This window comes from Sapajus apella, unplaced genomic scaffold (genome assembly GCF_009761245.1).
Source record: "Sapajus apella isolate SASKATOON/1434 unplaced genomic scaffold, GSC_monkey_1.0 scaffold10, whole genome shotgun sequence".
Lineage (NCBI taxonomy): Eukaryota > Metazoa > Chordata > Mammalia > Primates > Cebidae > Sapajus > Sapajus apella.
Window position 1 is genome coordinate 30,736,616 of NW_022436950.1, and position 20,305 is coordinate 30,756,920.

General features: G+C 37.8%; 1 protein-coding gene across 1 annotated transcript in view; it reads right to left on the minus strand.

Annotated features, from left to right (window-relative positions):
- Positions 1-20,305, minus strand: part of PTH2R (parathyroid hormone 2 receptor) — a 102,138-nt gene that overhangs the window by 14,912 nt on the left and 66,921 nt on the right. The window contains exon 9 of the mRNA XM_032278415.1: positions 20,110-20,176. Within this exon, the coding sequence (XP_032134306.1) occupies positions 20,110-20,176 (67 nt within the window). The remainder of the gene's footprint in view (positions 1-20,109; positions 20,177-20,305) is intronic.

Genomic DNA, 20,305 nt, shown 5'->3' on the forward strand with positions numbered 1-20,305 from the left:
AATGTAGATTGTCAACAGCAGGCACTGTGTCCATGCCAGAACAGGGGCCAGAAGAGAAAGCCATCAAGCCCTGCGTTCCTGGGATAGTTTGTCTTGCAGAGTCCTGAATCATTTCAAGAAGTTAGAGAATTTTGGTTATCAGAGGACTTGTGTGTCTCAGTCTGAAATTCAGCTGACTGCATCAGCCCTGAACACCCCACCAACCTCTCTGCTATCCTACCACTGACTACCCTGTGGGCACCTCTCAACAATCACAACTTTCTTCAAGAACTCAGGACTAGGTCTTGAGCCCCACACATGTGGAAAAAACAAAGTTGGCTGTGAGCTGATGAAAGGAAAGGGATGTTTCCAGGCTGTTAATAGCTGCCACTTACTGAACATTTTCTAGTTTAAAACCTTACATAAACACGAAGGAGACATTTTTATTTTTTTACATCCATTTTTTATGGATGAAGAAACTCTAGCTCAAAGAGATTAACTGTTTTAACCTTGAATACCCACCCATCGGCTGGAATTTGAACCAGGTCTATGTGACTCTGTATTGTGAATCCTTAACCACCATCTGATACCTTTTATCAGGAGGACAAAAAAATGCAAAACATGAGAGTTGAGGACTTCCATCTTCACCCACTACAACTTGAAGCTCACAGACAGATTTTGTTTTAATAAGAAGGTGAAAAGCCATTTGAGTACTGCTCAGGTCACTGAGAAAGAAGCACAAGTGCTACTTTCTGAATGACAGAATTTACTTCATGCCCCATTAATTCCTGTCTCTTTAAGACAACAGCCCCTGGCAATGCAATGTAGCTGTGATAAAGATATTGGGGAATGATATGTAGAACTGCTGTGTGAAGGACTAAGTGGTAGGAGCTGAAGCTGGAAAAGCTGTGGAGCAATACCAACTGGATTGCTACTTGTCATGCCTTATCCTCGAAAAGGAAGAAGTATAGATGGCTTCTGACGCGCCAACCTTAAGCTTCACCTTATAAAAGGACCAGGACCAAGCACTCTGTCTTTAGATTAGTAGACTACACTAAATAAATATGCACCCCCACTCCCAGAAAACTGACTGAAGGAAACACAGGCCAATCAGTTCATCCATTTAATAACTGAGAAGATATGTTCAAGGGCAAGCAAATTGATTATGAAAGAATTAAGAATTTTTAAATATTAAGACTGAGTAAAAATTGATGCTTTAAAAGGTAAGTAACAAAATACACACATGACATACATATATACACATATATTGATACATGCGACATCTGGATGAAATTCTAAATAATTATTCTGAATATTCAGAAAAATATAGACTTATGGGTTCATTAGAAACTAAGTTACTGACTACTAACTATTGTAAATGAATTGACTCTTAGTCTCACAGCAGCTCTATGAGACAGGCATTTTCTTGTTCCCATTTCACAGATGAGGAACCTGAGTTACAGATTCCACATATTTTGCCCAGCCACACAGCTTGCAAGTGGTAGGGCCTTAATGCAGCCCATGTGGCCTAGATTCACACTTTATACTCTTAACCACTGCACTATAGTGTCCATAAAATAGAGTTGAGTTAATAGTAGACTAAGATGGAGACAGAAATTTAAGAGCAGGATGAATTAACAAAAGATTATAAGGAATCTAAAATATAACCAAATCTTAAAATCAGTATTAGAACACCAAACAGTAGGTCTGACAAAGCAAAAAAAAAAAAAAAAAATGAATTCAGCAACTTAGGAAACAGTTGAAGAATCCTCTCAAAGGGAGGGGAAAAGAACAGAAACTTGAGAGTTTGAAAAGGGGCATTTTAGTGAGGGTGTGGCAAGGGCTTTAACAGTGAAAATTGCTCCACTTTTGGCTTTGATGATGGAGGAAGGCATCAAGAATCATGGAATGCCGGCAGCCTCTAGAAGCTGAAAAAGATAAGGATTCTCCTCTAGCACTTCCATATGGAAGGCACCCCTGCCAACACCTTGATTTTAGGACTTCTGACTTCCAGAACTGTAAGAGAACAAATGCGTGTTCTTTTAAGCCACTAAAAAAAGAGAAGAACGAAGACTAGTGTGAGGAGCTATATAAGGTATAAGATGCCTATCTGGAGGACATGAAACTAAGAGTCCAATGGCAGATTATTTCTCTTTCTGAAGAAAAGATGACAACAAATAGAATAAATCAATAAAAACATAACAGAAGAAAATTCTTGCGCTAAAGGAAGACTTGAGTCTGCAAATGGGAAGGTGACATTTTATACCAGGCAAAAGAAATAAAAGAGAATAAGACAAAGAGGAAGTTTCTGGTGATTTTTTTAGTAGCAGGAGGAGGAAGAGGAGAAGGAGGTATAATTTTTTTAATGAAGACATAATTCTAAGAAAAAAAATCATTAAAGAGTTCCTGCATGTTTTATATAAAATTCCTAAAGAAAAAGACTTTGCTTGAGGCAAACTACAGACAAAACAAAGCAATTACTAAAAAGAGAGAAGGCTTAGAATAACATGACCTTTAGTAAACATTAAAGCTAATAACACATAGAGTGAATTTTGTTTAAATATGGTTTCGAAATAATACAAATATAGAAATCAAATTGTTTTTCAATTAAAGATTTTTTTTTTAATTTCAATAGTTTTGGGGTAGAGGTGGTTTTTTTGTTACATTGCAGAGTACTTTTGTGGTGATTCCTGATATTTTAGTGTACCCATCACCTGACTGGTATATACTATACCCAATATGCAGTCTGTAATTAATGATTTAAATAAATATAAAGATTTGTTCAGAGTGAACCACAGATGAACAAAAACAAAGAAAACATTTCAGCCACCATGGAAGCTACTCAAGCAGTCTTGTCTCTGACACTTGGTTCCTGGAGTTTCCTTTGCCTGGACCCTTTACTCTCTCCACTCACTTTCCCTTCCTAGGTCAGTTCTCAGGGTTCAAGTCAAATGTCACCTATTCTCAGAAGCATTTGTTATGTTTAAATGTTTGCCTCACTCACTAAGCTTTAGCTGTGGGAGAAGAAATAGGTGTCTATCTTCTCCTCTCCTCTCTCCGCTCCATTGCCTCACACAGGGCCTGCAATGTTCTTGGTGTTTGATCAAGATTTGTCCAATGAGAGTGAATAAATAGGTGAATGAGATATGCGTGCTGTAAACACTACTTATATTGAGGTCAGTTAGCACATTCCCCTTCAATGTAGAATTTTCACTTCTAGGCATAACTCGCAAAAGATATAATCATAGGAAGAAGCCAAAATTTAGGCATAGAAAAGGTAACTTATGAAATAGTTATAAAATCATGTCTTTACACTTGCCATTTTTACCTTTGCTTTTGGATACGGGCTGGGCAGGAGTGCTCTTCCCCTATTCCTGATGTTTCCTTTCAGGGAAGGGGCTCAAATGATATGTCCATCTTTTCTCTGTCCTCCCCTTTATTCTCCATCCCTGGAGGAGAAGGATTGAGTATTCAATAAGTAAATGTGGGAAGACATACTGAGCTTGCTTGATGCAGCCCATTCTTCCTTCTCTAGGGAGCTTGCAGTGAGCAGACTTTCTCTGCAACATCTCCAGGGATAGGAGCCTGCACCTCAGCATCCTGTGCCCAGGTGGGAAGATCCTGACTAATTATGGGGTTCTTCAATAGACCCACTTGTCTAACAGACCTAGGGTCACATCATCTACCCCAGTCTCCCACAGTAGTAAGGTTCTCTCTCACTCCCTTGCTTTATAGCTTAACATGTTTAGAATAAGAGCAGCCAAAAGAGATGCTATGTATTCGTTTCCCTCAGAGAAAATGTAAATACATCCTATCTGCTCGCCCAATGTTTTGGCTTATTTTTCAATATTCAAACATAAGAATTTCTTTTTGCTTTGCTTATTTGCATATTGGTACTAAATGCTGAACTTTTACATAACAGGTAATAAACTCTCTGATCTCTGATCTCCATCATATACTATAATTTGATTATCTGTATCACAAATATAATGACAAAATATGTAGTTCATTTCTAAACAGTTGGAATTCAATTTATAACTTGGAGACAGTTTCTATGGTAAATGTTAAACTTTAATTTCATTTAAAAATATATTTCTAACTGATTTAGAAAAGAAAAGGAGTTCTGAAGGGAAGATTTTTCTCTAGGGAAAAATCAGTTTGGTATTTACAATTGTATCAAAGGTCAGAGATTAAATTTTTATCCATTTTTCTTAAAATTCCTTCATTATCAGTCATCCTTCTCATCCCCATCCTTTGTTTTTGGTGACTGCCTCTCCTTGCAATTGGGAGAAAATTTATCATTCACCCAACAGCAGCTGAGAAATATGTACCTTGTTCGTCTCTTTCTTTTCATATTCTGAAAAGTGTACTAGATATAATATTTTTTAGACTTATTTTTCCTAAAGGCCTTTGTTAGAAATATTCCTAAAGGCCTTTGTTAGAAATACCATCTGATTCCTTCCACCAGAATTGCCTAAGATATCCTGTGACATGTATGCAGAACAAAACATTTATTTTAAAAAATTGCAGCTCTGTATTTAATGCACTCTATGTAGTATGCAGCTTCCTCGAGTCACCTGCTTGCTTAGTCATTCAATATTAAAATCTGATCATTACTCATACGATGAGCAAGCCAAGTAAACAAACTGTTTATTGACCAGAAAGATTATTTCTTAGCTTGGATACACAATGATGATGTGAGGCATGATGAAATAAACATCTAAAATAAGTAAATACATGTCAATAAAAAGTGACCGGAAAAAGAAATAATCACCACTGCCCCATATATTCCTAATACCCATCAACATCACTAATGCAAACCATAAGCTGTCACAGTTACATTAGTTCTCTGGAGCATTATTTAAATGTCAAAATCTCTGCAATAATGTTGTCAGATAAACATCGGACAAAATATCCCCAAAATTCTTCCCAACTTGAACATTCTTTGAGTCTATGTCTTATTTTTATGGAGTTGCCATAAAATGAACTACTGCCTAAACTACTATGGAAAATAAGCACATGAATTCTAAAGTCTCAGTGAGTGACAGACCCTAATTTTCTATTTTTTTTTTAATGCCAGTAGAGGGTTGCATTAAACACTGAGTTTAGGATTTTCTCTTTTATTACTCCCATTCTATAAGCATTGCTTAGATGTATATACTACAAGAAAGGTGACCCTGGAAGAAATTTCTATTATTCAAGCATTAAAAATATGTCATTAAATTAGTTATACATTTACATTTTATGACAATATTTATCTTGTCTTGATTCTTTAAAAAAAATAGTCCTCCTTATTACACATTCACATTTTAATTCAGCTAGGATGAATCAACTCATTGTAAAGGAAAATATTTTGAGACTTTACAGAATCTCCAAAGAAATGGATTTAAGTGAATGGGATATGTGGGACTAACTCCCATCAAATAGCAAAAACCATGGATCACCATCACATTCGCTGCCCAAGCTCACCAGCTGCTGCAACACCGATCTCCTTCCATTACTCATATCAGCAGCTGACTGTTGTTTACAATTGTTCCCATTTTAATGCAACTCTAATTCCTGTCTCTTTCTTGGAAGGTTGCATCAAGAGTACAGTCCCTCATATAGATGTCAGAATCAATCAAATAGGACTATGCACTTAAATCGTATCTCTCTTAGACATTTGCACATCCAAACTAGTTCATCTTATCCATCCATCATAATACCGCTAGAGTTTTCCTTTTAAAACCCAAATCTAATCAGCTCACTAATCTGCTTAAAATATTTTGATGTCTCATCACAATTTTAAGGAGAATTCAAAAGTGCTTTAGCATGACACATGAGTCCTCTCCCATTCAACTTCACAGTCTGATCTGCACACTCTGCAGATGCACTGTTCATTCCAGCTATAGAAAACATAACATGCCCACGTGTCAGGGACTAATCTCTGTGCCAGGAAAGCTCTTCTCTGCCCTTTATCTATTAAGTGATTTAGGTGAGTGATTTCTACTCTTCCTTCATACATTTAGTTCAAATCTCACCTTCTTGCTGTTTCCTTTATTAAGCCCTCCAGACTGAGTTTGGTGCTTTCTCGTCCCTATTCTGAACTTCACGATGGCCACAGAAAGACTTAGATAAGCCTGTATCACTACTACATGAACCACCATTTAGATCAGCCTGTATCACTACTGCAGGAACCACCAATAAATAGTAGTCTATTTATTGAATGCTTTTCATAGATTATACTCAGCACATTAATAATCTTACATAGTCCTAATAGCCCTATGAAGTAGATATTAGAATATCCAATTTCCTTTTTAGAAAACTTCATTTTAAAAGGGGCTAAATCATAGTACAGTCAGCAACTGGTAAGGGTTCACACAGGATTCATACATGTGTTCACACAAATACCAACCCTCTTATAAAAACTATAAGTTGGACCTCCTCCACTAATGACCTGTATGACATTGGATATGAGTTTGACTGTTTATAGAATAGAATGTTAGTGAGACTCAACAAAATCTAAGAGTGCCCCCAGCTCCAAAACCTTTTAATTCGAAGTCAAATACTTCTCTGTGTGCCAGTATTGCCAGTCATAAAATTGAAACAATAATATTGATATATTTATTTCAATTAACTATGAAGGAAACTATATTTTAAATGATTGTAAGGTACCTACATGTGGCATGCTTATCAAAAAATCTTATGATCCACAATAAATAATATTATTAAATATATATCTATATTTTTATTCAGGCAATATTTCCTAGGTACCAATAAATAGCAGTTATTCTAGAAAAATAAGAGAATAGATTATCCTTCCCCATGAAGAGCACACAGGGAGACAGAGCTAGTAAGCAAAATGCCATATGGTACACTTCTAAAGTGTCTGATCACATAAAACACAACCAACCACCCACAACCATGTGAACACCCACTGCTTACACTGGCCAGGACTTTTGTGTAATTTCAGTTTCATTGTTGAAGAAATTTTTCTAGTTCAGTGACCTCCAAATAGGTCGTTTAGGGTGCCATCATCATGATTTTGCCATATTGATATTATTTACCTACTATTGTCTATTTCATACCTTTCTTCAGTCAACTTTCATTACATTCTTAAAATTTAAATTTCACACCATTAACCATAAACAGAGAACCAGTAGAAACTGCTATAAATAAGAGACAAATATGAAATGCATACGATGGAAACAAAAAGCCTTATGAAATGTTATCTAGATTGGGTTGTCTGTCCTACCACCCTCCCACTCCCAGAGAAAGACACTACATATGTCAGAGTTGTTCAAGACCAAGACCAAAATAAAACTTTCTCCTTGATGTGTTTAGAAGAGTTGGAAAGGGACCAATATTCATATATGATTCAATACTGCTGAATGACCTTGCATGTGTCACCTAAGTCCTCTCATGCACCAGGGTATGTTCCCCTACATAAGGAAACACTGCTCTAGCTTATATCCTATGGCAAGAAAGAGCAAAAACTGTGGGCTCCAGCACCACATTGCCCAGGTTTGACCTTGGCTTCAGCATTTTCTAAATGTATAACCTCAGGCAAGTTATATAACCTTTCTTGAACCCAAACTGGGAATAATAAAAATACCTACTTGAAAGTTGTTTGAGGATTAATGCAAAAAAAAAAAAAAGACTCTGAAATATTCTTGAAACAAAAAGGGACTCAAATATTTATTCATCAGATGATTAATAAAATATAGGAGATTAACTTTGTTAAGAGACAAAGGAAGACTGTATCAGTCCGTTTTCATGCTGCTAATAAAGACATATCAAAAGAAAAGAAAAGGCTTAATGGACTTACAGTTCTCCATGGCTAGGGATGCCTCACAATCATAACGGAAGGTGAAAGGTATGTCTCACATGATGGCAGACAAGAGAAGAGAGCTTGTGCAGGGAAAATTCCCCTTATATAATCATCAGATCTCATGAGACTTATGCACTATCATAAGAATGGCACAGGGAAGACCTGATCCCATGATTCAATCACCTCTCATGCAGTACCTCCCACAGCATGTGGAAATTCAAGATGAGATTTGGGTGGGGACACAGCCAAACTATATCATTTCACCCCAGCCCCTCCCAAATCTCATGTCCTCATATTTCAAAACCAATCACACCTTCCCAACAGTCCCCTAAAGTCTTAACTCATTTTAGCATCAGATCAAAAATCCACAGTCCGAAGTCTTATTCAAGGCAAGACAAGTCCATTCTACCTATGAACCAGTAAAATCAAAACCATGTCAGTTGCTTCCTAGATACAATGGGGGTACAGGCATTGGATAAATACAGCCATTCCAAATGGGAGAAATTGGCCAAAACAAGGGGGCTACAGGGCCCATGCAAGTCCAAAATCCAGTGAGGCAATCAAATTTTAAAGCTCCAAAATGACATCATTTGACTCCATGTCTCACATCCAGGTTATCTGATGAAAGAAATGGGCTCCCATGGCCTTAGGCAGCTCTGTCCCTGTGGCTTTGCAGGGTATATCCCCCCACCACCTGGGCAGTACCCCAGTATTTAAACTCTGTGTAAAGGCTCGAACCCCACATTTCCCTTCCACATTGCCACAGCGGAGGTTCTCCATGAGGGCCTTGCCCCTGCAGCAAATTTCTGCCTAGACATCCAGGCATTTTCATACATTTTCTGATGTCTAGGCAGAGGTGTCCAAACCTCAGTTCTTGACTTCTGTGCACTCGCAGGCTCAACACAACATGGAAACTACCAATGGGGCTTGTGCCTTCTGAAGCCATGTCCAGATAGCTACATTGCTCCCTTTCAGCCATGGCTGGAGCAGCTGGGACACAGGGCAGCAAGTCCTTAGGCTGCACACAGCATGGGGACCCTGGGCCCAGCCCATGAATCATTTTTTTCTCCTAAACCTCCAGGCCTATGATGGAAGGGGTTTCTGTGAAGACCTCTGATGGGTCCTGGAGACATTTTTCCCCATTATCTTGGGGATTAACATTCAGCTCCTTTTTACTAATACAAATTTCTGCAGCCGGCTTGAATTTCTCCTCAGAAAATGGAATTTTCTTTCTATTGCATTGTCAGGATGCAAATTTTCCAAACTTTTATGCTCTGTTTCCCTTATAAAACTGAATGCCTTCAACAGCACCCAAGTTATCTTTTGAATTTTTTGCTGCTTAGAAATTTCTTCTGCCAGATGCCCTAAATAATTTCCCTCCAGTTCAAAGTTCCACAAATCTTTAGGGCAGGGGCAAAGTGCTACCAGTCTCTTTGCTAAAAGATAACAAGAGTCACTTTTGCTCCTGTTTCCAACAAGTTCCTCACCTCCATCTGAGACCACCTCAGCCTGGATTTCATTGTCCACATCATTATCAGCATTTTGGTCAAAGCTACTCAACAAGTCTCTAGGGAGTTCCAAACTATCCCACATTTTCCTGTCTTATGATCCCTTTGAACCGTTCCAACCTCTGCCTGTTGCCCAGTTCCAAAGTCATTTAAACATTTTCAGGTATCTTCTCAGCAGTGCCCCATTCTATTGGTACCAATTTACTGTATTAGTCTGTGTTCATGCTGCTGATAAAGGCACACCTGAGAATGGGAAGAAAAAATTATTTAATGGACTTACAGTTCCACGTGGCTAAGAATGCCTCACAATCATGGTGGAAAGTGAATGGCATGTCTCATATGGCAGCAGACAAAAGAAGAGAGCTTGTGCAAGGAAACTTGCCTCTATATACTCATCAGATCTCGTAAGACTTATTATTATCATGAGAACAGCACAGGAAAGACCTGCCCTCATGATTCAATTACCTCCCACAGAACCCTCCCACAATACGTGGGAATTCAAGATGAGATTTGGATGGGGACACAGCCAAACCATACCAAAGACATTTTGGTAAAGGTAAAATTTGGGCAGGGCCTAGAAAGACAATTTGATCACCTATCAATGGATGCTGGATGAAAGGATGGGTGAATGGGAAGAGTAACACAGCCTGAAGGAAATATTTAAATAAAGACAAATACCACAGAGTTTCTCCTTTTCTTTTCCTTAACCTGTAAATTCAAGATCTCAGGTTTCTGCTAGTACCATACCACTCTCCACACCATAATATTGGCATTCTCAAGGCCCTCTCATAAGGGCCTAAGAGTAAGTAGGCACTATTTCCCAATCTGTATTTTTATGTCTCTGTTTTTATTTTGTTTCAGCTGTTACAATGCCTCTTGGTTGACATCAGTGCAAATGCAGGTGCTCATGTCTCGGTCAGTGCCCCAGCTTGGTCAGAATGTATTGAATTAATCAATCTCACCTCTCCCACTTCTTCCAGGCCAGCTGCCCTGCCTGCAGCATCTCCTGCTTTTCAGACTGAGCATCCCTATGCCTTCTCATGATGCTCCAGGAGTCCCAGAACCAAAACAAAGCATCATGCTCTATTGTTAATTAGGAAATATTTCCCTTATATTTTGACCTTACAGGGAAAATTTTTTAAAATCATCCTCAAATCAACATCAAGATGGCACAGGTGTCTGATAAATGATTAAATTTGGGGACATTTATTTTCAGAACAAAATTAAGTATTTTCCAATGACTCTAGTTCTCTTTAACATACTCTCAACACACATGAACAAAACAGAAAACAACAATGCTATATCATAGATTTTACAATTCCAAAATTAAGTGATTCCTTCCAAACTTTTACTGGAATCTATGATTATCTCTAAAAATCAGTTCTCTTGACATGACTGCTTCTGACTGCTCATACTTAACAAGTTCCCTTACTCTCTTAAATTTAGTTTATCTCATATATTGCTTAGAAATTCTGACCATAATTTATCTAACTTTACTCCTAGATATATAAACATCAAATTAATAGAGTCTACAGTATTATAATAGCCTAAAACAGAATTAAGTAAGGGATCTAATTTGGATTTTAAATTCTGGGCAAATAGTTTTTTGTTAGAACATATGGTACAAATATTTACATAAAACCATGCCACATGTAATGTATGACTAAAAAACAATCTTATATCCTAAAGTTAAGCTATTTTTTAAAACTATGAACATAGCCATATAAATGGAAAGATTTTTCCCATAAATTCAAGACAGTTTGGCATGTTTTGGAATGCAAGTGAAAAGAATGTGGTCACAAAATGCATGTTAAATTCTTTGTTTCATCACACTAGTCACGTGAACTTTATCTGCATGAGCTGTAGTTTTCTCCCATAGAAATTGAAAAGATTGCATAAAATGGACTCACAAGTACTGTAATTTTACTTGCTTTGTGCTCTTATTTTGCATCTTTCCTCTTCTCAGTTCCCCAGGATATTTATTTTTTAATGCATGTTTTGTTTTTCCAACAAGTATTTATTGAGTGGCCACTCTGTGCCAGGAAACTAGCTAAGCACTAGGTATCATAAGTTTAGAAAACAAAAACAAAAACAAAAAAAAACATGGCTCTTGTTTACAAAAACCTTGCAGTTATGGTGGACAACATGGACATTCCACAATGAAAGACATGATACAATATGATGTTAAAAAGAAAAAGCCTTACTGTGCCCTGTAGATTATAACCAGTGATCTAATTTAGATTGGAGGGCATCAAGGTCACAAAGAAAAAGTAGTATTTCGAAAGAGGCACAGAAGGAAGCACATTCCAGCCTTCTAGAAGTACAGTGGGGCATGTAGAACAGACCTGAGAAAAAGAGGTAGGCAAGGTCAAGCAACTGACTGAAACGACACAACCAGGGTGTGGTGTGTAAAGAGGCACAGGCACAAGTGAGACATCTTTGCTGGATTATCAGAGATGTTAGATTTTATTATAAATGCACGGAGTTCGTTGGGTAGGGACATTAATGCTGAAGTCAGAACCCGGCTCCATCACTTAATATTGGGTATTCTTGCACAGTTTCCTTATATAGAGTTACTGGCAGAATTAGATACATTGATGTATATTAAATGCTTAACACACTGCCCAGCACATTGTGAGAACTATGTCATGTTTGTTGTTGCTATTATTATTTTTATTCTTCCTGGCTTCATCGCACAAAACAACTCAGAAGAAGGAGTACCACACTCTGAACACATGGAAGTTAAGTTCTGGGTTTATTTCTCCCTTTACAGACTGGTTCTAACATAAAATGAGGAATGTGGGCTGCATGGTCCCTAAGAATGTGGGCCTGAAATCCCAGGAGGAAAATACATAGGAGAGTTTTGCTGGAAATCACTGCAAGACCATTGCATGATCAAGTTAACCCAGAGATGTCATCTGCTGCTTAGGAGATGGTGTGAGGCCAAATACAAATTAAAAAGCAAGAGGCTTCGTGTTGAAAATGGGGGAAGAGATTTCCCTTTCCTCCTTTTTCTTAGAGCATTTACCTTAGAAAATGAGTATGTACTTTCTCATCTCTTTGATATGTTTATAAATCCTTTTGAAGATTAGATAGGCCTTATGGCCCAGGAATATCTTTCTCAAGGACCAAGGAACCATCTCTTTGAAATGCAAACATCAAGAGAGAAAGCATCCCTTTTTGTAGAGTAGGAGTTTAACTTCGATAGGCCCCTATTTTGAAGTTGCAAAACTTCCTCCTGCCATAAAGCAATGACAAGCTTGTTTTTTTTCTCCAATAAAGCTACTTAGCCACAACAGGTGGTCACCCCAACTACCAGGTAAAGTTAGGATGAATCATGTGTGGCCTATAGTATTGTCAAGTCCCTCTTACTTGAAAACTAGTTATTGTTTCTCTTGAAAACTTGTATATAATGAGTTGTAACTGCTTGGCTATACAAAGGAATGACATTTCTTTCTCTTTGCAATCTCTTAGCAGATTGCATGTAATGCACACCACATTCTGGTTTAATAACTTAATAGTAAAAGTGTTTTCTTTCTCTGTTACCTTTATGGAGAAGATTTTGTTTTAAATTATATTTCCCTGATAGTAGAAAGCTAGGGAGGAAAAAAACCCTTTCTCCCACCATTATAACAAACAAATGCTGGATAATATGACAAAATTATTTTTAACTTTTTAAATGCATCAGAAAACAAAGTTACAAGATAATCAATTAACCCAAAATTTAAGGAAAGTCTGACATCTCCAAGGAGGATGGAACATAAGCACCTGCTTCTTTGGGGCAGATGCCAAAATCTAGCTGATAAAAAGAATTCAGTTGAAATGTTGAACAAATTGTTCAATGAACTAGCCAAAAAGAAAATTAAGAAAAAAAAATCAATTGACAATAACAACAAAAACAATAAAATACTTAGAAATAAGTACCAAAAGCACAGGCAAGAAAAACAAAAATGAACAAGCAGGATTGCATTAAACTGAAATGCTTCTGCACAGCAAAGGAAACAATAGAGTGAAAAGGCAACCTGTGAAATGGGAGAAAGTATTTGCAAACCATGTAGTCAATAAGGGGCTAATACACAAATTATATAAGGAACTCAGACAACTGAATAGCAAGAAACAACCCAATTTAAGAATGGGCAAAGGAGCTGAATAGACGTTTCTCATACAGCTCTAGCTCACCAAGTCTAGCTGAAAGAGAAGCTGAAGGAGCTCTCTATGCCATGCAGATTGCCCTCAAAGCAATCTACAAAAAAACTACAAAGGCTAGTGTGCCATCTACTGGAGGGGTGAAGAAACTTCACCGTTAGCAGGCTGGATACCAAGGCACTGGTGAAATTAGATGTTATCACAAGTCCACTGAATGCCTAATTCATAAACTTTCCTCCTAGCATCTGGTGCAAGAAACTGCTAAGGACTTCAGAACAGATCGGCACATCCAGAGTGCAGCTACTTGTGCTTTACAAGAAGCAACTGAGATCTATCAGGTGGGCCTTTCTGGAGACATTGAGCTGTGTGTAGTCCAGGTCAAATATGCAACAATTATGCCAAAAGACATCCATGCTGCATTCATGGAGAACTTGCTTGAGAATCCACTATGATAGGAAACAGTTCATTCTCAAAGAAAAAAAATTAAAAGCTTCCTCCTCTCACTGGTATTTCTGAGCGTTAAATTCCCCGTGCCACTACCCCCATGGACTCAAAAGGCATTTAAGTAAATGACTGTGAGTGAAAAAATAGGGAACAGAAATCAGGTATTGGTAGTTTTTCCATTTTCATTTGTGTGTAAATTTGTAATATAAATGCATGGAAACAAAGTATTAATACACACCAAATGCTTCAGTTGAACAATTTTCAGCAGTGCACCTTTATAACAGTTATAAATAGACCTGTTAAATTTTTCTGAACAATGCCAGCATTTGGATTTTTTAAAAAACAAATTTCTTGACAGCAACTAACTTGTGTTTGCAGCACTTTTATCATACAGTAAATTCCATCCACTCACTATACTTTTCTAAATAATCCTACATACAAGTACATGTTTGTCTGTATTGTTCCTGTCAGTTAGCTACCAAAATGGATTAAACTATTAAAAAAAGAAGAAGAAGACTTAGCCAGGTGCAGTGGCTCATGCCTGTAAACTCAGCACTTTGGGAGGCCAAGGCGGGTGGATTACTTGAAGTCAGGAGTTTGAGACCAGCCTGGCCAATGTGGTGAAACCCCGTCTCTACTAAAAATACAAAAATTAGCCAGGCATGGTGGCATGCGCCTGTAATTTCAGCTACTCAGAAGTCTGAGATAGGTGAATCACTTGAACCCAAGAGGCAAGATTGCAGTGTGCCGAGATTGCACCACTGCACTCCAGCCTGGGTGACAGAGCGAGACTCCATCTCAAAAAAAAAAAAAAAAAAAAAAAGACTTACAAATAGCCAACAAGTATGTGAAAAACTGATCATCATCACTAATGATCAGGGAACTGCAAATCAAAACCACAAGCTATCACCTCAAACCTGTTAGAATGGCTTCATGAGTCGGGGCATGGTGGCTCCCACCTGTAATCCCAGCACTATGGGAGGTGGAGGTGAGTGAATTGCTTGAGCCCAGGAGTTTGAGACTAGCCTGGGCAACATGGCCAAATCACATCTCTACAAAAAATACACACATTAGCTGGACATGGTGGCACCTGCCTGTAGTCTTAGTTACTCAGGAGGCTGACGCAGTAGGATCATTTAATTTAAGCCCAGGAGATCAAGGCTGTAGTGAGCCATGACTGTACCACTGCACTCCAGCCTGGGTGACAAGAGTGATCCTTTCTCAAAAAACAAAGAATGGCTTAATGGCCATTGATAGTTCAAAAAGACAAAAGATAAATGTTAGCTAGGATATGGAGAGAAAAAATAATTGTACTCTGCTAATATGAATGTGAGTAGGTACAGTCATTATTGGAAAAAGAATTAGGGGTTTTGCTTTGTTGCCCAGGCTGATCTTGAACACCTGCCCTCAAGCTAGCCTCCTGCCTATGCCTACAAAAGCACTGGGATTACAGGCAGGAGCCACCATGCCTGGCCTATTCCCATTTTATAGGTGGCAAAAGTGGACCCTGAGTTTTTAAAACTTGCCCAAGCCTAGCCTGCCCAGTAAAATTTCAGCCTGCACACTCAACAGAAGGGCAGGACTAACAAAGAAAGCCTGGCCCAGAGTCTATGCTGTCACTACTGTGACACATTTGGCATCACTCCAAGAAAGGGCAGACCTCCTTAGTCCTTCATACCGTGTCCACGTGCATTTCAAATGGGCTGGACAGACAGATCATGCACTGGTGTGGCAGAGCTTCCCCCATCTTTACATCTTCACGCAGTCCTGGAGAGAAGAGACCTTGCGTGCCCGTCAGGTTCATCACAGGGGCACTAACTTACTATCTGCCTGGTTTGCCAGCAAGTTACGGGGAAGATCAAGAAATGTACTTAGGAAGATGCTTCTTTTTAATCAAGTATTTATTGCATTTAATAACAGGACCTCACATAGGAAGCAAGGAGGTGAAAGTGGAAAAAACAGTATGTTACACTTTCTCACATCATATTTTACTGTGTTTGAATAGAAGGTGAATCATGGAATAGTTTACCTGAAAAATTACAAAAGTGAGAGCTTTTTTCAAATGTAAATATCAATTTCTCGATCATAAAGTAAGGCCTTCTGATACTCCTAAAATGGATAATGCTAAAGTGTTTAACAAAACGGTAAAAATAAACTCTACTCACCAACAAGAGGTAATAATTATATCATTTTGTGTAGATAACTTTACAGCCTTTTGAAAAATAACCAAACCAATGGTATGCCAGGTTTTGTAGGATACAAAAAGTGTGGACATTCTGCAATCAGAAGGTCCTGTGCACAAACACAGGAGCACTCATGGTGTCATCCTAGGGGACCGTGGAGTCTGGGAAGCCAGATCGTCCCTGGGAGTCCCCTCAGGTCGGAACGGCCACTTACTGATATACAAGGCACAATGTGCTAGTCTTATTGCGGTTCAGAAACCAATATTATTTTTATGACTTTATGGAGACATTTTTTAAGTTAATGTGTTGCGGGGAGGAGAAGTCTACCTGGAGTGTGGATAAGTTATCAACACATGAAAAGTAAAAATGATAATAGCTAATGCTTACAGCGCTATGTGCCAGCCACTGTTCCTAACTCAGTCCAATGACTAACTCTTGTAATCTACACTATTATTCCCATCTTACAGATGGCAAAAGGGGACTGTGAGTTTAAATAACTTTCCCAAGGCCAGCCTGCACCATAAAATTTCAGCCTGTACACTTGACAAAAGGGCAGACCTAGGATTCAAAAAAAGGCAGCCTGGCCCAGAGCCTATGCTGTCACCAAGGTGACACTGTCAAGTGGTCAGAAAAGGGCTGTCTGAAGAGGTTGTCCATCAGCTGATACCTGAAGGAAGAATGGACAAGCAGGGGGAACAGCATGTCAGGTATACAGAACAGCACATGCAAAGGCCCTGAGGTGGGAACATGAAGCATGTTTAGGGAACTAAAGAAAGCCATTGTGTGGAGCTGAGGCAGCAGGACCAAGAAGATGACATGACATGAGATGGGGGAGGAAAAAGGGACCAGGTCACGGAAATGAGGAAAATGTGTATGCCGAGTTTAAAGGGACAGTGCTCAGAATTCCACAACCCTAACTCTCTCAGACCCATGTCCTTTCCACTCGCCATCACTGTGGCTTAAAACCCTACCCAGGAGACACCCACAGTGGTTACTCCACTGCCAGCTTCAATGAAGCCCTGAGATCTTTCCAAATGAAAAACCTGATTCCTTCACTCTCCAATGTCTAAACTTCTGGTTGTCACCCCTTGCAGGATTAGGTGTCAATTCTTTAGTGAGGTTTAGAAACTCCTTCAGGGTCTGGCCCTGCCTCCTTTGTCGCCTCAGCGCCTGACACTATTCTACACCCACACTCGACCCTGGCGCAGACCATTGGAATGCTCTCATACAACCTGCCAATCGGCGAGGAATAAATGTCCCCCATTAATCACTACCATCTTTGCTCATGTTTGTTTATTATTTACTTCCAGTGCAGATATTAAAGTACTTTTTTTCCTGAAAGTCAGTAGTGCTTACAGAGCTCTTGTCTTGGCATTCTAAGTAAAATAATCATTATTTTTGGAATCCAGGTTTTAAAACATATCAACTTGAGTTCACTATGTATATTCCAAACCCCTGGATTTCCAGGATTTCTGTATGTGCTTTAAGTTAATCTTCTGAACTGTTACCATAGGCAATCTAACTACCTGGTGTTACACACCATACAGTTATCCACACAGGCCTTCCACAGTCTTATTCCCAGAAGGGGCACATCTCTTTCCTAGGAGCTCTCTTTTCTTGAAGTGTGTCTTCTTGTCTCTTGAGGTATTCCCCTTTTGAATTGAAAATTCCACCTTGGAGTTTTTCTTTATAATTCTATTTTTTCTTTCCTGTAGTTTTCTACTTGCTTTTTCAGTTTTTCTCTTTCATAACTCAGCCTTCTTTAAATTATTGATTAAAATAAGTAAAATATTTATTTCAAATCCAATTCTTGACGTTTTATGAAAACTTTCAGATCCACTAGCAGATTATGAGTACATTAAGAACCTTCAAGGGAATTGTGATAACGCTGACTTGTAATCATGAAACAAAAGGGTAACTGTCAGTGAACAGAAAGCTATTCTTGAATCTCAACTGTGATTTTTGAGATTAAATGAACTTTGTAATATAGGAAAAGTACTTCAGAATTCTTAGCTTAGAACTGTCATAATTTTAGCTCAAGAAGATGGAAATGGCCTTCCATATGAATTTTCTTCAAAGTTTATTGAGTGTGCTGTCACTTCTATTTCTCCATCACCAATGGTGAATCTTCAGAAGCCCTTTAATCACCTAGCTTTACTGTTTCATACTGCAAATTAGAAACCTCAGAAAATAAATTTTTCATCCCTGTTGATGACGTGCGTGACTTTGATCTGTAAATAAACTATAAAGCTTTGGATAAAAATCAGTCACTTCCATGAAAAAATGCCCTAGGATTTCCTTTTCTCCACTGTCCTTTGCTTCAATTCCTGGTAATTTTACAAGGATCTCTTGGATTTTGCCTTCATTTTCATCAAATACAAAATCAAATGTAATCATTATATAATCATATTAAAATGTAGGCAAATTTAAGAGCATTATCTCTTATTGATCAGTCTCAGTACAAGACACTAAATACAAAGAAAAAGTAATAAGATATAGATTGTCCCCTTAAAAAGATAACAGCAAGATATTGAGGAGCAAACACATAGATGAGGAATTAAAAAGGAAGAAAGTAAAAGGCTTGAAAGTATAATAAATACGGATTAAGTACAGTACCAATGGGTAAAAAAGAAATCTGAGCAGTTAATTTTTATCTTTAAGTTCATTGCTGTCTCTCAGGGATATAGTTGTAGATCTAGGATTGTTTATCACCAGATTAATACAGCAGCATTTCATTTACATTAAAAATTAAAATTACAGGTGTCTATACATTTAAGTCATTCATTTATCCATAATCCATTTTTTAGTTTCTCCTAGAATATATGGAATTAGAATCAATTTGTTAATAGGATGGTTTAGCAAGGCTACAAAATAGCTTCTCTAAGAGTGCTCTATATTTTATTTCCCTCTCTAAACATTTCTTTCAATGGGCTTCTACAATGAGGATTCCTTTTGACCTCTCCTATTTTCTTTATGCATTTTTCCTATGAGGTAAATAAGCTCTTATCTGATTCTTTGGATGAGCCTACAAAACCTCAACCACATCAATAGCTACCCTTCTGAGAAAATAGTGACACACTGTCCAAAAGAAAACAAGAAGAATATGAAACTGGGGAACAAAGAAAAACATCGAAATTAGTTAATAATCAAATTGCTATTTTTTTATAATTTAAATTTATTATTGAGATAGTAATTCTCTTTTTAAAATGCTTGTAACATGTATTACATACATGAACAGCAGTAAAACACAAAGTAGCATAATTTCTTTAACAAATCAAAAGAAGCTGATTCCTTAAAGTCTTCAAAGAAGATCAAGAGTAAACATTTTGATAAGTTTTATTAGATACAAAGAAGTGTGTGATTTTGTTTTCCTTTGCAACATAGATGCAATGTGCATTGGAGATATTACAGGCAGATAACGCCCAGTGCAACATGCATTGTGGACTCTAGTCTTTCTCCCTATTATTAGGTTAGTGAAAAAGTATTGTGTTTTTTGCCATTACTTTCCATTCTAATATTCTATCCTATTAGATAGAATTATTTGGGATATTTCTTGGTATAGGATCCATTTAACTCCTTAGAGGAAGTATCCCAAATAAAAGCCTTAGGGAATACTTTATATATCATATTACCATTCTCTGTCAGTAACTTCTGTGTTTTCCTGCTATTTCATCTTTCATTTCCTATCATACTGACCTACTACCAAGTGATCAGAATGTTAAAATGGTAAAATAATATAATGAATAAAAAGGAGACTTAGGGCCTTCTAACTCCCAAAACATATAAATGTTCATAGATGTTTTGAAGTCTCACAATTGACCCCAAGGGCTAGCTGATTAAAAGAAGGCTTTCCGCATGAGTCTCAGTGTCAGTCACAATAAGAGTCTGATCTCTATCCCAGACTCTCCCAACAGTTGTTGCTATACATGTAAGTTTCTCAAATCTATTGCAGAATGCAATGACAGGCACACTTTCTCTGGGTTTTAGCAGCAGTTTAATTATTCATCTCTTTTTTAACTATACAAACTTTTAAACTTACCCCAATAGCTGCTAAGATTGGTGCTTGATAAATCCACTTGATGTCTCCAGCACTAAGTTCCCAGCACCTGAGACATTGAAAAAAACTGTCATGAATAAATTGGCAAAGCAAATGGGCAGTGAGAATTAAGTAGGATTTTAAGTTTCACCAAAAACTCCAACCTCATACTTCCAATTAAGAAACAAGCCACGGCCGG